This window comes from Aptenodytes forsteri, unplaced genomic scaffold (assembly GCF_000699145.1).
Source record: "Aptenodytes forsteri isolate BGI_AS27 unplaced genomic scaffold, ASM69914v1 Scaffold61, whole genome shotgun sequence".
In the NCBI taxonomy this organism is placed as follows: Eukaryota; Metazoa; Chordata; class Aves; order Sphenisciformes; family Spheniscidae; genus Aptenodytes; species Aptenodytes forsteri.
Genome location: NW_008794443.1, coordinates 1,449,601 through 1,466,740, shown reverse-complemented (window position 1 = coordinate 1,466,740; position 17,140 = coordinate 1,449,601). Strand labels below are relative to the sequence as shown.

At 48.3% G+C, this 17,140-nt stretch overlaps 2 protein-coding genes across 3 annotated transcripts; one reads left to right on the top strand and one right to left on the bottom strand.

Annotated features, from left to right (window-relative positions):
• The first annotated feature begins 1,899 nt into the window (after nt 1-1,899).
• LOC103907543 (otoconin-90) lies at nt 1,900-4,277 on the top strand. The gene is made up of 5 exons (XM_019474714.1): nt 1,900-2,094; nt 2,338-2,452; nt 2,697-2,922; nt 3,440-3,546; nt 4,135-4,277. The coding sequence occupies exons 1-5, from the start codon at nt 1,900-1,902 to the stop codon at nt 4,275-4,277; spliced, it is 786 nt and encodes a 261-aa protein (XP_019330259.1).
• Nucleotides 4,278-9,481: 5,204 nt separating this feature from the next.
• Nucleotides 9,482-17,134, bottom strand: OTUD3 (OTU deubiquitinase 3). 2 transcript variants are annotated; one of them, XM_009289585.2, is made up of 8 exons: nt 17,081-17,134; nt 16,162-16,310; nt 15,273-15,385; nt 12,067-12,189; nt 11,220-11,345; nt 10,507-10,603; nt 10,045-10,226; nt 9,482-9,702 (listed from the first exon to the last, which is right to left on the bottom strand). In XM_009289585.2, the coding sequence occupies exons 2-8, from the start codon at nt 16,223-16,225 to the stop codon at nt 9,526-9,528; spliced, it is 882 nt and encodes a 293-aa protein (XP_009287860.1). In that variant the 5' UTR covers nt 16,226-16,310; nt 17,081-17,134; the 3' UTR covers nt 9,482-9,525. The 2 variants fall into 2 exon arrangements, with proteins under 2 accessions (XP_009287860.1, XP_009287862.1); XM_009289587.2 differs by lacking the exons at nt 15,273-15,385; nt 17,081-17,134 and having other exon boundaries at nt 16,162-16,267.
• Between the last annotated feature and the right edge of the window lie 6 nt (nt 17,135-17,140).

Here is a 17,140-nt window from a genome sequence, read left to right as displayed (position 1 = left end):
TTTCTCTTCTGTTGCTTCAAAATAAAACCAGAGAGCGCAAAACATCGGTCCTCGGTGTGACATGACTCAGCTGAGCCCAGCGACCACCCCTGGCGAGGAAAAGCTAACCTCTTAGCTAGGTTTCCCATTGAAATACCCAGAAAAAAAAATGACACCTGAGAGGTGAGGCATCTCCCACCGACATGCAGCTGCACCCCTGAACTGCCCCCCCCCACTGAGCCCCGAGCCTTCAGGCTCTGAAAATCTGCAGTCGCTCCGAGATAGAGAAATCAAAGCTGGGGCGAAGGGGCTGTGGGCAGGCGCGATGCTGTGGGAGGGTCGGGCGCTGGCAACCTTTGCTGCGACGGGGTGGCCGGGAGCTCGCTCTTGCCTCACATCCAGCGCAGAGCAAAACAGATTTCTCACCAGAAAAGAATGTTTTGGCCCAATTCTGCAACAACCCCGAGCACGTCCCTTAGGAAAAGGCAGTTCAGGCGGTGGCTGCTTCCCCCCCCCCCCCGTAGCATCCCCACGGCACAGGCTTTTCTGTGGCTGCTCCCCCCCCCCCACCGTAGCATCCCCACGGCACAGGTTTTCTGCCCCGCAGACCAGTTCAGCAGGGTTGACCCCCGGGAGATCTCCAGCGCTGCAAACCCCCGTGGGGCTCAGCAATGAAATACAGCCACAGAAACAGCCACGAGACGCTGTTTCCCCTGGGGGCTGATGCCCTGGGCATCGGCAGCTGTAATTCTCACCCTGGCTTGTCCCAAAGCTGAAGTCAACGGCACCAGGAAATAACCCTTAAATCAGAAATGCTTCCCCCCCAGGCATCAAGCTCTACCACCCTCCTCGTCCAGCAGCGTTTACTCCTGGGGAGGACGAGGAAGGAGTGGGCAGCCCTTCGCCCAACAGCTGCTGTTTGCAAGGCATAAATCAAGGATCAAATCCTCGCCGAGATGGGAGAGGGGCAACCACGCAGACAGATGGCAGGCCAGGATGAGCTGAAACCCACTGTCCCTGTTTAAATTCTGGGTGAATTTTAACTATCTATGTATTTTTCTGCTTGGACACCTGGCTGTACGAATCCGTTCATACTGAGCTCCAAGTGCTGGTGCGTTGGCTCAGATGCTGCACCCCCTCAGTACACTGCAATAAACCGGGCTGCAAAAGTTGCGTTTCGCATACCGTGAAAGAGAAACAAAATCCACATCCTCCCAGGAGGCGTTCGGCCCCGGGGGAAGGTGTTATCTCACATTTGGAGAAGGGCTGCTGCAAACCTGCGGCGGGTAGAGGAGTTGGGGCGGAAAGTCTTTCAACTGGAAGCTCGGCCAGTTTGACGCACAAAAATACACCTTATTCCCCAGTGACAAAAACTGGAATTACGGCAAGCCCCGGTTCAGCTAATTAACTCGCCGCCGTCCCAGGGGTCTACTGAAACTGGCCCGGAGAGCTGACGAGGCAAACGGCACGTGCCAGAGAGGGGAAGAGATTTTGCTGAAGCCCTGACCCGAGTTCCCTTTTCTCACCATCTCTCCAATTTCCACGCAAGTCGCACCCTTGTTCCCTGCCGTCGTTTCCCTATCAGCGACGGGGGGGGGGGGGGGGATTCCCTCCCCCTGGCTCGGCGCCTGCCCGCACTGGGGGCCGCCGCAAAGCGGCGCAGAGCACCGTGCGCCCGCAGTCTCTGCCAGAAGAAAACTGCTAAAACAATTGTTCGGCACCACCTATTTAATGAGAGATTCTCTCCAAGCAAATGACATAACCGTCCTCTTTTTTTACCCTTCCGTTATACACCACTTGCAGGTTTTTTTTTTTCCCCTTACCCTTTTCTTTGCCTTATTTCGCTTCTGCATAAAGGTGAACCAGACGCCCCGTGCAACGGTCTGTGAGCATTGCCTGCTCCGTTTTGAGAGCAAGACTATGCGCGGCACCCAGCGCATACGGGGAAAGAGATGGAGCATCCCCACACGCGAGGAGCATCCGGGCGCCGACAAGCTCCCGCTAACAAGAAAACCGGCACACGGGGCCTTTGCTCAGCCCTGCCTTCGGCCGCAGCCCGTCCTGGAGGGCCGCTGGACCTTCCTCGGCTCACAGCGCTGCATCTCACCCACTTCGGTAAGTCAGAAGTGGAGGATGCTTTGCACTGGCTGCTTTTTCTCCCCGCCCAGGGAAGTCATGATGGAAACAGTAAGATACAGCATGTTTTCTAACCAAGACATGAAAAAAACTAAGTCATCCAGGAACAAAGTGGTTCCCGTTCTCCCTCGAGTTCTCCCATTTCGCTCAGGGAGGCATTGGGATGCTGAGATACCCAGAGCCGTGCACGGACTCAACCCCAGCCTGCCCCACTCATCCCAGTCCACCGAAACCTCCTCTGCAAAGGGCTCCCCCAGCGTAGGGCATCCCGCGGCCCGGGCCTCCAGCAACGCCAAGAGAGGCTCGCACACGTGGCGGGACCAATACGGCAAGGATTGTCAGTATTTGCCCACTTTGGGTTCTTGGAAGGAGGGGCCCTGCTGAGCGGGTACACAGCGGCCATAAAAGGTGCGACCGGCAGCACCTCGGGCTCACCCAAACACCGGAGCTGCCACTGCCAGACATGAAGCTCTTCTTGCTGCTCCCCCCCCCCCCCCGGCTCTCCGCCAGCTCTCACCCCGGTGGACGAGGCGGTGGGGAAAGCCTGGTGCTCGCAATTTCTATCCATAAAGTTGGGGCAGGTGAAAACGCTCGGTTTTGCTACGGAGGGGTGGGACAGGAGGTTGCTTTTCTCGGTGCTCCTAACCCCCTGTCTCCAGTCGCAGGGCTGGCCCTCGTCGGCTGCAACTTGATTCAGTTCAGTTCAATGATTAAGCAGAAGACCGGGAAATCGCCGCTGTCCTACAATGGTTACGGCTGCTACTGCGGCGTGGGGGGATCCAAACAGCCGCTGGATGCGACCGACTGGTAAGTCAGGACCTGGCGAAGGCAGAGCGGGTGCCCCCAGCCCTCCTCGCTTCCCTCTCCCTGGGCACAGCGAGGGGAACGCTCGCCCCTGCTCCTGGGAGCTGAGACGGCAATGCAAAAATCGTTGCTCGTCCTTAACACCTCTTTAAAAGTTGCTTAGTGGCAGCAGCTGATGGGAACGCTGCGCATCGGTGTTTCTTCTGCCTTTGTAGCGTTAGGCAGAAATGCGTCGGGATCTAACTGCCACCTGGGCTCATCGAAAGCAGCCGTTGGGTGTTCTGCAAAGTGGCTGCAGCGGAGAAATGGGAAAGCAATTAGAGAACTGTGCTGACGATGCCAGAAAGGCATGAGTCACCCTCCCTCCCTCCCTCCCTCCGGCGGCACGGGCAATGCCGAGGAGAACAAGGCTGTTGCACGACCGTGCACCTAACCTGGGCACAAATGCAAGACGTTCACCGCCGTAGTATCGTCCCCACCGCTCCCCGTCCTGCCCTGACCGCAACTCTTTGGCTCCCAGGTGCTGCCATGCCCACGACTGCTGTTACAAGAAGCTGTCTTCCTCTCACTGCAGACCCAAACTGGTCACGTACAAATACTTCACCCGGGGACGCCAGATAATCTGCGGTAAGAGACGGCGCGGGGTCAAAGCCCCGAGCGGGAAGGCACAGCCATCCACGCTCTCGGGGGACCTCTCTTCTGAGATGTCCCGTAGACCATCCTGGCTCGGAAACCACTTGCTGGGAAGGGGGTGGAAATGAGGGAAAGGTGCCAGGAATAGGGCAAACATTTATTTGTCAGGACTATGGTGAAGTTGAGAGCTTGGAGAACTCCCAAAGGAGGGGGCTTGCCCTTCTGCAGGGGGTTTGAGGTGACCCTCCCATCTTGGAGGGGGACCTGGCACTGCTGCCCCGATTTCCCCAGAGCAAAATGATGTTGTTTCATGGCGAGCGGATCGAAACAAAGCGCTTCCCTGTGATCAAAGCAAAGATCCACACATACATACATAGGCAGATAAAGTAAATTAAACGGTCCCTCCAGGGCCACGGATGGTTTGTAGCCAGGTAGCTCCACGCACCAGAGGTAAGAGGAGGACTACCCGAGACACCCCAAACACAATGGGGGGGGGCTGCGTACACCGCGGGGATGGTCCAAAAGGACATCCCCGACTCTCGCACCCTTCGCCTGACTCCATCCCCCCAAATTTTCTTCCAGGATCCACATCTCAGTGCGAAAGACAGAGCTGTGAGTGCGACAGGCAGGCGGCAGAGTGCTTCCAAAGGACAGCCGCGACCTACCACAACTATTACAAGAATTACCCCAACTTTCTGTGCAAGGGCCGAACTCCCTCCTGCTAGACACGCCGGGCTCAAAACCTGGTGGAAACAGTCTAAATTGTGGGATTTTTGCCACCCCTGCGGCCAGGCGGGGCACGGCACGGCCCTGTGGCACCGAAAAGGTGTCCGGCGCCTTTCCCTGGGGCCGGCGCACAGGGAAAGCCCACTCCCCATGATTAAATCAATCATAAAAATGAGGTAAACCCTGCAAATAAAAATAAATTTTCAAAGGCAATTTGTAAAGCGCGTCCAGCGTCGCGTTTGCGTTTTGGGAATCGGTGGTGGAAGGGGTAGGAAACAGTGTTCCCTGGGGCCGGCGCACAGGGAAAGCCCACTCCCCATGATTAAATAAAAATGAAAAATGAGGTAAACCCTGCAAATAAAAATAAATTTTCAAATGTAAAGCGCAAAGCGCGTCCAGCGTCGCTCGGTGGTGGAAGGGGTAGGAAACAGTGCAGAGCTTCACAGCTGATTTTCTGAAGTATTGATGCATGCACGCTGTTTTGCATCTTTTTCTTAGAAAACATTCACCAGAAGTGACATTTTAGCAGCCAACCAGTAAATCTTAAGAACTTCGGAGAAAAAAAAAAAAAAAAGATCAAGAAAAACAGCAAGCGGCTGCTGTGCCCTGACCCCAAACCCAGCTCCCCTCAGGGAGCTTGGCCGCAACACAGCCCCATCCCTCTCCTAACGACTATTTAAGCAATTAATACTGACTAAAGCCGTGGGGGAGCGTGGTGGTGGTGGTCTCAGGGGTTTGGGGTGGCTCTTTCTTGCACCCCATCTCCAGCAGGTCCCGGCGGGGCTGGAGCCGGCCGGGCAGGTCTCCTCAGGCCGCAGGTCCCTGCAGCCGCCTCGTCCCTCACTACAGCTGCCACGGTCCACAATTAGCCCTAACGAGCCAGGGCCGGCTGCCCCTCACACCCGCGCCTCGATGGCAGCACCTCCGGTTTTAATGCCATCTCCAGAGATGCGTTTTGCACACCTGCAGAGCAGGGGGAGCCTAAAATAAAGGTGCTTTAAGGGTATTTTCCTCTGAGTTTCACTTCAGCGTGGAGGGCTCCTGCCCGACTCCATTAAGCATTTCGTCACAAGCAACATCCCTACCCCTTCCTCGCGCTTCCTACGGTAAACGTGGTATCTTTGTAACTCCAAAACGCTCGTTTCTCCTTCTACTCATTTTCTGGTGCCACTCAAGGGCTTTGGGACGAGAGAGGAGAGAGCTGGGACAGAGCTGATGAAGCCGATGCTGCCCTCTAAGGTTTGTGCCCGCAAACAGGCTCCGTTCCAGGCAGCGGCAAGGAACGATCACAGAGCTCAACGTGAGCATAAACCATCTCCATTTTATACAACACTGGAGCATGGGTCATTCTTCATGCGCGATTTCCCTCCCTTTCTGCAGTTGCCGAAGCTCGTGAAAGCCGGCAGGTGAACGTACAGCCCAGCAGCCGGATCGCTGCAGTTGTCGTGAAAGCCGGCAGGTGAACGTACAGCAGCCGGATTGCATCCCCAGGAAGGGTCCGGGTCGTTTAATCTGCAAGTTTTGCCTTTAAGCCACAGCGTGCCCCGTACACACAACTCTCTACACACAACTCCATTCACACAGTTCAGCCGGCACATCTTGGCAACCTTTATTGCACTCGGCATCCAAAAACAGAGGAGGTTTCGTGAAAGCCGGCAGGTGAACGTACAGCAGCCGGATTGCATCCCCAGGAAGGGTCCGGGTCGTTTAATCTGCAAGTTTTGCCTTTAAGCCACAGCGTGCCCCGTACACACAACTCTCTACACACAACTCCATTCACACAGTTCAGCCGGCACATCTTGGCAACCTTTATTGCACTCGGCATCCAAAAACAGAGGAGGTTTGGTTTGGTAACTGAAGCAGGTGCTCTGCTGAGAGTCCGGAGGGGGAAAGGAGAAGAAAACTCTCGTGCAGCTTCAACAGACTCCAACAGAAAAGGAAGGCGCCTTCCGTGAGCACTGCAGATGTGGATACCGCAGATGACGTGACTTCTGCTGCTGTTCAGGCACTGCAGGTGAGGCAAAGCTGTTGCTAAATAAACCAAAAAGCAGCCCTCCAAGAAGGAACGAGGTACACCAGAAGCCGAGTGGCGCAAGCAGAAAAGCCCTCCCATACACAGCAAGGCCAAGACACGCTTATGGACATCAGACAGAACCTGGCTTAAACGCTTAAGACTTCCAGTTCAACCGAACTCCTTACCTGCAGGGGCAGGATTTGGAACAAATAAGTCTGGGGAAGGCGACGGTGGTAGATCGGATGCAGGGAAAGCGGGTTTCTACATTCCTGCCGCGTACTCACCTTCAAGAGGCTGACAGCGACCCTGCCGGTCCAGCAGCAGTCAAAGCACGCTCCTGGCCCGCTGCCCACTTGTGACCCTCAAAGATGTAAGCTAGCAGCTAGTAACAAACAGTAATCCTCCCCAAATACCAAGGGAACGTGCAGTGCTTATTGTCCTGTGACCGCCTATTACGCAGCACAGTTAGCTCCACCAAAGAGTAAACATGAGCTATGAATCACGATGTTTCTCTTCTCTTGTTTCTCGCCTCCCTTCCTCCTGCAAGGAAAATCCACGACCTGTTTACAAAGCAAATTCTCTGCATAAAAGTGAGCGCCCTGAGGAAGCCTGCGTAATGATTCCCTAGAAAAAATAGACATCGGAAGGGCAGGTGGAAATTTCAGCAGCTAAAGGAAAAATCTGAAACAGACAAAATGAAAGTTTTAACATCTTTGGATACAAAAAGTTTTTGCAGGTACAAAGCTATCCTGGCAAAAACAAAGAGAATTTGACTGGCCTAACAAGACTTACGAGCCCAGCACATTAAGAGTTCGTTTTAATCGTATTACACTTGGAAACGAAAGCATTTTCAGCCACACGTTTGGTTACAGGCATCAGAGGCCATGAGCTGAAGGTCAGCCTCTCTCCCTCCTATTTAAGACGTGCTGCTGTTGCAGGCCTGCCCGTTCGCCCTGGAGAGGATGAGGTTAGGTTTCGCAGGCCCCTTCACACCTACAGAAGCTCACCTTCCTGTTTGCTGGCTACAGGACAACCCCCTTCACAGCTCCCCAGCCTTGAAGCAACAATAATCCTCGTATCAGCTCTGGCTCAGGAAGACAAAAAGGCAATTCATAACGATCAAACATCTTATTCGCAGTGTACAACTGCAAGTTCTTACTACCTTTTCAAACTTGCAGAACCCACCCGCCTTTCAAATCAGAATACAGCTGGGCACGTCAAAGGTGACACATGCCCCTGAACCACCTTGCTACGCCCGCTGTCTTCAACGCATCACACTGGTGAAGTGACTTGCACTTCCTCCCAATTAAGCTATGCCTTGCTGTTCTTTCCACTACTGTAAAAGCGACTGTTTTGGGGAAAAAGAATTCCAGGAAGCCACACTGCTAACAACAGGCTATCTAAGGTTGGCATAAAATGGATTTTACCAAAGTCATTTTTCCACTTTAAGAACAGAACTGTGAATTCGGGGTTCATCCATGCTCTTCCTACCTACGAAATACGACTCAGATTTCCCTCTACAGCGGTTACTCATGCCTACCGCTGGCACCTAGAGCAGCACTTAACAGGCCGCTTCACTTGCCAGACGCTATGTCCCACCATAAAGCGTAAGAGCTGCTTTGCATTACTTTTTATTTCCACCAAGCTCATTACGGGAACCAAGGTAACTTCTTCACCAGCATTAAAGCCCATTCTACACAGCAGTACTTAAAGTAGAGCTCCTTTCTTTTTATTCTTCAAATGCTCTTGATAAACAGTAGCAGAGCATATGAAGTACTAGCTCAGATCTTGGCAGTTCAGTCAAAGAAGGCATTTATATTTCCGTGCTGGTTTGGAAACTTCAAAGAATGCATAGAATTTTTTCAAAAGCAACGTTCCTCACTTTCAAAAAAATCTATTTCGTCTCTGCCCTGGCTGATGAGGTCTCTCCTGTTACCTACTGTGTGCGTTAAGTGCACATGTGCTTTCTTCAAGCTTAGTGCTTGATACAAGTCCAAAAACCTGAGTGAAGCTGAAACACTGCAAGCCATAAATCAAGGGCCAAGTCCCGCAGTCCTTACACTTCGATTCAAATTCCCAAGCCTATAGTGGAAAGCATCACAGGATTCAAGCTGTACATCCACGGTACTTGGTGACCTTACCGAAGAGGAATTTAAGATGAAAAAATCCTACCCTGGAAAAAGCTTGATTTATGAAGAGTGAAGTAGGCAGGGTTCCCAGTGACCACTGCTACTTGGAAGCTTGTTCCCAGGACTCTTGATCCTTTGGCTATACTAATTTCATTTGGAGACTAACAACTACCAAGTTCCTGGCTTGGACTAAAGCTCTGGAGTAACCCAAAAGCTCCGGAGTATAGCAAAGGAGATGAGATTCCAGATGTTCAAGTAACAACACTCAACAGAAGTCTCATGCCTGCTCGTGTCGCATTTTACTACCTCATTAGGCTTCACCGGATCGGATGAATCGGCTCTGCCGTCACACGAGTCCACTGGTATTGGGTTTTCTTCCCCTTCCTCAAAAGGTCCCAACAGCTAGCAAACGAGCTGATCTCAAACTTAAGCAAGAAGCAAGCATGGACGCAGCAATGCCATTGTCCCTTCATGTGTTAATCACTTCTGAAACAGCCCAGGGCAACAACACAAGCAGTTCTAGTTAGATTAAAACTCATCACTGCATTCTTCCGTGGGGAAAAAAAGAAGAGGAATCTCATGTTTGATACAGTGTTGGCTGACACACTTTGCTTTGGAAAGGATTCTGGGATTCTGTTCCCTTGCTTTATTTAAATTTAAATAGAAAAAGAAGCCCCATGTTCCTGAGTTGAGAACTGTTAAGCTTTCCCTGACAGCAAGGTAAAATAAAGCTCCTCCAAGCATAACCGAGAAAAAATTGCTATAAAAAAAAATAATCTAAGCACATCAAGAGATCTCAAAACAAATTTGACACTGCTGTGTGAAGAAAAGGTTCTCACCTTCATCTAACTCAAAAATTATAAAAACAACAAGTCTCTACTTCTTGTGAAGTTCAAACAACTCTTCTCACACACAGGTTGATGCAGAATTACCGAATAATTGCTCGCTCCACAACCGAAGAAACAAGGAATTCATGTGTGCTTAGAGATCTCCGCAGAAACGGATTTTAAGATAACAATGGGTGCTTGGAAATTTACTTAAGGAGAGTTTTGTCTTCATCGGTTTTATTTGCTTTTCTCACCACAGCACTCAGAACACATTCAGTCATATGTTTAGAGCTGCCATGGCCTTCACCAAGGTGATGTGGTTGTTTGAGTCCGTTTCTCTCCTGCTGCTATCTGCACAGTTACTCTTGTTGGCCAAGACCTTTTGTCGGTGCCTTTCTTCCTGCCGCTTCTTCTTCTCTAGCCGCTGCTGTTCCTTCTTTTGTTTTTTAGATACCTGAAAGGGAAGGATGAAAACACAAAGCTGAAAATACACGTTTTCTGCTCAGTTGGGGAAAAATAATACACTGGAAAGGAGACAAGCAGATATCAAAGCAGCTGCCAGAGAATGTTTATTCCAAACTACTTATCTGGACTTTATTTTGTGTCATTTTGGGAAGAGTGCCACATGTCACCATTAAATGTTTGTATCACAGAAGTCACAGCTGTAGCAGCAACAAAATCTGGTAAGGGGAAGCTCTTTTTAATTCAAAGAAGGTAGTTGCTGATTAAGCAATCCTAAGCATTCCCCTAATTGTTAAAGGACATGCAAATCGCTGCCAAACCACCCTTCACATACCTTTGTGTTTCTGCTAGCTCGATTCTCTTCATCGGATCTGGCCTGTCCTTTGTTGTTTTCTATTTCACCTTGATGCAAACTCCGATTTCCAGGGATTCTTGAACCGGTTCCATTTTCTTCCCGCAGAGTTCTGCTACCCGATTTCTGATCTTCGCTCTGGGGATCACACTGCTCCTCAGTACCTACCAACAACAGAAGTTTTTCTCAGACACATCCTACCCAGAAGCTGTCTCGGTGCCAGCCATTTCCTTCTTCCAGACTTTCTGGAATAGTGGATTTTTCGGAAGCTGGACTGAATCTGCCCTCACTAATAACGTTCCTGAGCACAGAAAGGCTGAGGCGGCAGCACAGCCAACAGCAAGCTTCAACCGCTACTGTCCCTGTGGAACTGCTGTTTACAGCGAACGCTAACGTCAGACAGCACTCTTCTGAAGCACCAGGTGACAAACTCTGTGTACTTACTGATTCTTTCCGCTTCATTCACTTGAAAGATGGCAAATATTGCAGATTCTATATTGTAGTCTTTCATTTCCAGAATCTGGCTTACTAAATCAATGTCCTGTCCACAAGAGGAGAAAGATAACACTGAAGAGAGTTCAAATCACTGACATACATTCATTTAACAACCATCTGCACCGCTGAGAGGGGGCTGCTGTCTGCTTTTATGACCTTCCAATTAGCCTGTATTCCATTTCTGAAAAAGGTGAAGGAGAAAATCTTAAAATCCTGAAGATACCAGGAAAAAGGAATGCACTGTTTCGGCGTAACTGTTTCACTCTTGACCCCTTCTGTCCTATGCATTTGCACAGCACAAGCAGCAACCTGCAAGAACCACACAGGCTATCCAGTGACAACAGCTAAGATTCAGAGAGTATCTAGTCATTTGGGATGTTCAGCTACAGACATCCTCAAAGGATTTAAAATTTTACAGAATTTGTTTCAAAGTAAATTTTCTGAGAGATTGCAAGATAAACGTTCCAAAATTACTAGGTATCCACACAGAGTACGTATTTCATCTGCATTTAAGGGTTGAGTCTAGGATGAAAACCATCCTGACTTGTGGCTGTGGTACTGAAATTGGCCGAGACGAATACTTCTTAGAATTTTTCCCAAGGCTACTTTCATGTATCAAGAAGGTTTGAACATTAAGCATAAAAAGGCTACTCCGTACTTACTGAACATCCAGTTGCATTACACACTTTGTGTATAGCATCTTCCATTTCGACTTCAGTCTCAGCTTCAGAGTCACCCTTCTGAGGCTGCACTTCCTCCTCCTTATTCAAATCATTTTTGCAAAGCATCTGCAAGAAAAGCGAAGCCCAGCAGATCACATAAGCACATGCAGCAATTTCATCATATGCAGTAAAAAAAAATCTGATGTCATCATAAATTTAATTATTATGGCACTCTTTTCTCAGAAATATCCTGTGTCAAAGCATCTTGGAATTGTGTAACTTCCATCATCATTGACACCATTTCCCACAACTCATACGCTACCGAGCAAACTCTCACATACTACAAGATCACGCGTACCAATAAACAATCACTGGCTTTTGAAGTGAGGTATTAATTTTTTTACAATGCCACACATTCTACAGTGGTGTGCAGAGAACTGCAAGGACAGCACAGCTTACTCCTTAACACGAAAAAGTGAGGTATGACGAGTACTGTTGTACCCAGCTGTTGCGTTTCCATCTCTTCCCCCCCTTCCCTCTGTTTTTGCATTCGACGTGCACGAGTATGTAATTTAGATGGGGTTGCTTCACTACATCTACAGCCCACATCACAGCATCGGATTCGGGATTGATTTTCAGCCCAGTAATTTGAACGCTTCCCAGCCTGTCTCAAGGGAGCAGGTAGCACTAGTGCCGACGACCTTAGGGGCTTTTCTATCTCCAGCACGACACAGGGACCAAACTCTTCTCTCAATCTCAATGCAAATGAGAAAGGAAATCAACCGGTAACATCCATCTGTTTTATATATCTCCCACAGCTGACACAGGCCATCCCGTCACAACCAACCTCCATCTGAAGATACGCTGGAGCTTCAGAATCGTCATTGACTCTCCTCACACTGTCGTAGTGCTCTCCATAGCGATACGCGATATGAAGTTCCCTCGCATTGTTTTTGTTTGTGCCCCGAATCTAAATGAAACAAATAAATTGCAAATGAGGATTTGGAATCGTATTTTTCAAAATGTTATTTTTCTGAAGCAATGATAAACACTGTGATCGGAAGCAGAGTACGTAGCTACTGAAGCATCTTAAAACAGGAAGAGTTGACCTAATAATCCAGATGTGCCTACAGTAACAACAGAGCTTCTGTCTCAAGGGTAATGTTTGAAAACCAGATACTAAACGTTGGGTCAGTTACATCATAACAAACAAAACATGGTATGAAAATATTTCAGTGGAAAGCTCAAAACTATTTTCCAAACTTTCCACAGAAGCTATTAGTTTTCTGATCATCTTCCCAGACCCAATTTCAGTGACAGCTCCCATTGAGTGTACAATGTCTTTTTCCCCTCACGCATGAGGAAAAAGGAGTCCATTCAAGTTACAACCACAGTGGAAACAGTCACCCAGAGTAAGTTTTGTTCTGCAGCTGGGACAAGATGCTGGTTTAACAGTTAGCATTTGAAGTGGATATGTTTTGGTTTTAAAAGAAAGATTAATAGAAATAAAGCCAAACCATGAAAATGTATTAACTCCATTCAGGAGCACTGTTAACACCCAAATGTTCCTTTGCTTTGTCAGCACCAAGTACAGCAGTTTCCGTAGAAAATTCCTGCTCTGAGTATTATCTCTACTGATGCAAGAATAATTCCTACGCCAATCATCAGTGTCTCGAGCTATTAGCTAAAAGCTACACAGCATTCCAACTCTTGCAAGGAATGCAGAAAATTACACTGCACTTGCAGATTTCCTTTGCTTACCTGTCAAGTCAAAGTTCAAAGATCTGACAGCTTTCTTGGAGAAGATGTCAGTAAGCAAACGACAAGAAATGCTTGCTTTAGGGCTCCAGAATTTCCCAATCCTTTTACGTCTTTGAATCAGCTTATCTCAACTTACAGAATATACACCAAGTCACCCTTCAACCACGTCTGCAGTCTGTGTTGCACTAATGACTTCAGATTTCACAACAGGTATTCCCCATTCATCTACTTCACCCTTGTTCACTTTAAGTTCCAACTCAACACTTGGTTATATTTAACTCCTGCCTTTTATCCTATTAAGTTATTCAACATGTTCGATCTGAGTAAGATTTATTTTCAACATTTCTCCTCTGCCAGAGCCTAAATAGATCTAACAAATCCCAAAGCTCTTGAAAGATTATTCTGAAAATTAGCCAATTTAGCTCTCAGTGGTGAAGCCTATTTTGCGTGCTCTCTCCACAGTACTCTGGAACTGTAAGTAGAATCATAGAAGTAAAAGATAATCATAGAAGTAAAAGATAGCTGCAGATAAAAAAAAGCAAAAACACTGAAAAAAGGTAAGCAGTTACCCCAAAAGCCAATACAATAACCTATACATCTGACCTAACTTGAAGCTCTACATTTACCGTCGCTACCAAAAAAGTAAAGGGTGTTTAAAGCCCTAAAAAGTCCATGCAGAGATGCCCACCTCCAAGGAGCTTTTGATTAGGCCAGAGTTTGAGAAACAGCTGGAGGTCCTGAACACTTCTGCTCACATTTTTCCAGCTTCAAGCATCTTGCTGATCTGCCTCTCTGGAAATGCTCTCTTTGGAATCTAATCTAAAATTTTGCTGGGGCTCCACAGCAGAGAGAGCGGGGAAAAAAAAAAAGTATGTAGATGTATAGAAAATTAAGAAAAAGGGTGTTCTGGGTTAGTCAAGTCTAGCAACTTGCTAACATTGTCACCATGTTGTGATCCCCTACGTTATTTGACACCCTGATGTATCCTCTGCGTGGGTCGGAGACTCCTTATGTTACAACTATGAACAGCTCTCTTTACTTACGCCGTTCTCAGGAGCCTAAGACAACCTTTCACTAACAAGACTACACTCAGGCAAAACAAAACCTCATCACAAACTCTTATTTACAACCCTGGAAAGGTCAATGAATGGGGAAAAAGAGTTTAAGGTCTTCAAGAGGATATACAAAATATCGATATGAGTTAAGTACGCTGAGGTGAGTATCCCGTTCAAAACAGTAACAAAACATGAACAGCACCCCCATGAACTCTCCTGCAGGGTCATTACCTCTGTACACTCTCGCAGGTCACGCAGTTCAGTATTCCCACTCATTTCTGCAATTGTCAGGTACGCTTTTTTTTTAAAAATACGTAGGTTAGCTGTCTTACTGCCCACGGCTGCCATATAAATAAGAGTTTAAACTTGTTTGGGTTCAGGAATCCACCTGACACTGTTTCAAATGTATTTAAGACACCACTGACAGCTTTCATCTGGTCTTTTATCTTTACTGCCCTTGTATGTATGTTTAACATACATACTTCATTGGTTCTGTCTGTAAATTGGGGCCAGAAACAATCCTGACTTGAATACAGGTTCTCACTTGCTCAATGAACAGACAGAGATCGAGCGTGGACCCATTCCAGTGTGGACTTGCCACAGAAAAACAACAAAAAAGAGACTAGGAGGGACCGGATGGATTACTTGTTCCAGTGCCCCGCTGTCAGAGGAAAGCATACACACAGTCCTTTCCAGAAGCTGATTAAACACCGCCTTAAGGTTTTAAAACTTCTTCCCTCTTCTGCCCAGTCCAGAACCTCATTTCTCCGACTGCCAGAAACCTCCTCATTCCAAATCCCATGCAGAACTGATGGAGCTTCATTCCAACACACTGCTGGGACTGCCCTGCTGTACCTTCGCTGCCATATTCCTGAACCTTATCAGACAGGTTTCCTTAAGCCTGGCTCAAATTCCTATCAGAAAAGTCACCTCATATGTAGTCTGATCTTTGGGAGAGAGAAACATATCAATGAAAAAACTTAAAACCAAACTAAAACATGCTGTTCTTTCTCCACATACTTATCTTTCATGCATGCATTGTTTTCTTTCATTCCCTCTCCTCCTAGCTGAAATCTGGAGTGTTTTCCTTCAAGGCTGAAAAAGCAAGCACAGCTCTACACCATGTCCAGCTAACTATGGCTACCGACTGCTCTCTTTTAATAGATCAGGAAGTTTCAACACTATTTGTATTCATCAGCTAAAAATTAGGCCAAAATATATAAGTTTTGTTTCTCACCTGCCACAGCGGAGCATTAAGCTGATGAATAACCACATTCATTTGATTGTTCCTTGCAAAGGCCACAATAGCATCGTTGCCAGCAAAGGTACCAGGCTTTGCCAAATTGGTAACTAAAGGAAAAAACATTCAGAAGAGTTGGAAACCTAGTTTCTGACACTTCCAAAAGCACTGGAGGGATAGCGAGTAACAAAATTGCAACACAAGCCCAACAAATTCTGGAAAGGAAATCCCAACTGTGAAACAGTGACTGCTGAGGCAAGAATTTGGCAGCGACAGAAGTTAATGCACCTTAAACGACCACAGAAACCTCTAAAAAAACCCAGTACGCCCTTAGATTGTGCAAGGCCATCAGCTCTGCGTTAGCTCGGAAGGAAGAGTGCCACATACTAAACAACCAAACCACTTTCATGCATCACCTGCATGGTACTTGGCACATCCTCGAAGCTGTTAGAACAAAGGCTGTATTGGTCTCTGCTTTGGATCTTCCCCTGGGTTACCACTATGAAGTACCAAGTGTCAAGGAGAAAAAGAAACCCAAAGAAATCAGCCACTCAACACCCACCAGTATTCAAGGAGAGCTAGACAATTTTTGCAAGTTCCTTTTGAAAACACCAAATTTCTACCCCTTGCCTTTTTTTGCCTCTCTTTCCTTCTCCAAGTTTCTCCTAAATTTAAACAATTTCCAAGACAAATTTAATACAAGTTTAATAGCTCGCCTTTCTACAGAAATGTAACAGGGAGAAATGGAAACTCACTGTTTCTAAAAACTAGAGAGGAGCCCTAACATAGTTCTGGGATGAGGAACTGTTTAGTAGGAAGGTGCTCAAATGAGATGTAATCACATTACACAATAACCCCTTCCATTAGTGTCCTGTGGAGACCATACCGTGTTTCTCAAAGGGCACATCATCCTCCACAAAAGGCTCAAAATCCTCCCGCTGCTTTATCATGTAATCCACCGTTTCCTGGCGATGTCTGAGGTGGTTCCGCGAGTGCCCCTCAAGCTGGTCACCGAGGGCCCGAAACAAACAATTGCTACCGAGAGAGAAACCGCAAGTTAGTGTGTCTGAAACACAGCTAACAGACACACCACTAAACCAATGACCCTGGCATAGCAGCGGAAAGAACATGGCGTTAACAGGAAAGGAAAAGAGCTGTGCTCTTTCTGCCCAACAAGTTCAACAAGGGTATGAATGTGAAGTAGCACCTATTCCCTGGGCTTTGAACAGGTGCTGAAATTAGAAGAAACGCTGGTAGGAACATAAGGTTTCAAGTGAACGTGTCATCAGCTCCAACAGAGTAAGTCAAGGGCAGTAAGAGTGCTGGGCCAAACTGTCTTAACCTGACACTGAGACAAATGACGTAATGCAACAAAGGACAAGCCAATGATCTACTAAGCAATTTCTCAGCAGACACATCTAATGCCCCTTTCACCCAATACTTATGGACCTTCCTATGCTCTGCTCGGCGGCCCAGTGGAGCCCTCAGCCCCCCTGGGATCAGGCCTAGGACTAGCAGAGCCCTCAGACCAGCAGGTGATAGGCCAAGGGAACCATCAGCCCCAGGGGACAGAGGCCCTGCACAACCACAGAGCAGAGCCCCCTGATCCCTGTGGCGCACAGCGGGGAAGCCCTCATCCCTGCCGAGCACTGGCCCCACTCAAGCCCGAGGGGAAAGCCCTCAGCCCCCGGGGGACACAGGCTCGCCACCACCCGGGGGGAGGAGAAAGCCTCAGCTCCCGGGGACAGGAGGCCCACGGAAGCACCGTCCCCGGGAGTGCCAGGGAGACCCGGCGCGGCGCTCACCCATCGCCCGGCACCTCCCGCAGCTTGAGGCCGAGGGCCCGGAGCTGCCCGGCGAGGCCC

What these genes read in the sequence shown, in the direction of transcription:
- LOC103907543 (XM_019474714.1), top strand. Translation starts at nt 1,900, where the DNA reads ATGCGCGGCACCCAGCGCATACGGGGAAAGAGATGGAGCATCCCCACA. An exon ending in CCGCTGGATGCGACCGACTG is followed by an intron (nt 2,923 to 3,439) that starts GTAAGTCAGGAC and finishes TTTGGCTCCCAG; the next exon opens with GTGCTGCCATGCCCACGACT. An exon ending in GGGACGCCAGATAATCTGCG is followed by an intron (nt 3,547 to 4,134) that starts GTAAGAGACGGC and finishes ATTTTCTTCCAG; the next exon opens with GATCCACATCTCAGTGCGAA.
- OTUD3 (XM_009289585.2), bottom strand. Translation starts at nt 16,225, where the DNA reads ATGATAAAGCAGCGGGAGGATTTTGAGCCTTTTGTGGAGGATGATGTG. An exon ending in GTAATGCAACTGGATGTTCA is followed by an intron (nt 10,604 to 11,219) that starts GTAAGTACGGAG and finishes TCTTGTGGACAG; the next exon opens with GACATTGATTTAGTAAGCCA. An exon ending in GAGCTAGCAGAAACACAAAG is followed by an intron (nt 9,703 to 10,044) that starts GTATGTGAAGGG and finishes CTTCCCTTTCAG; the next exon opens with GTATCTAAAAAACAAAAGAA.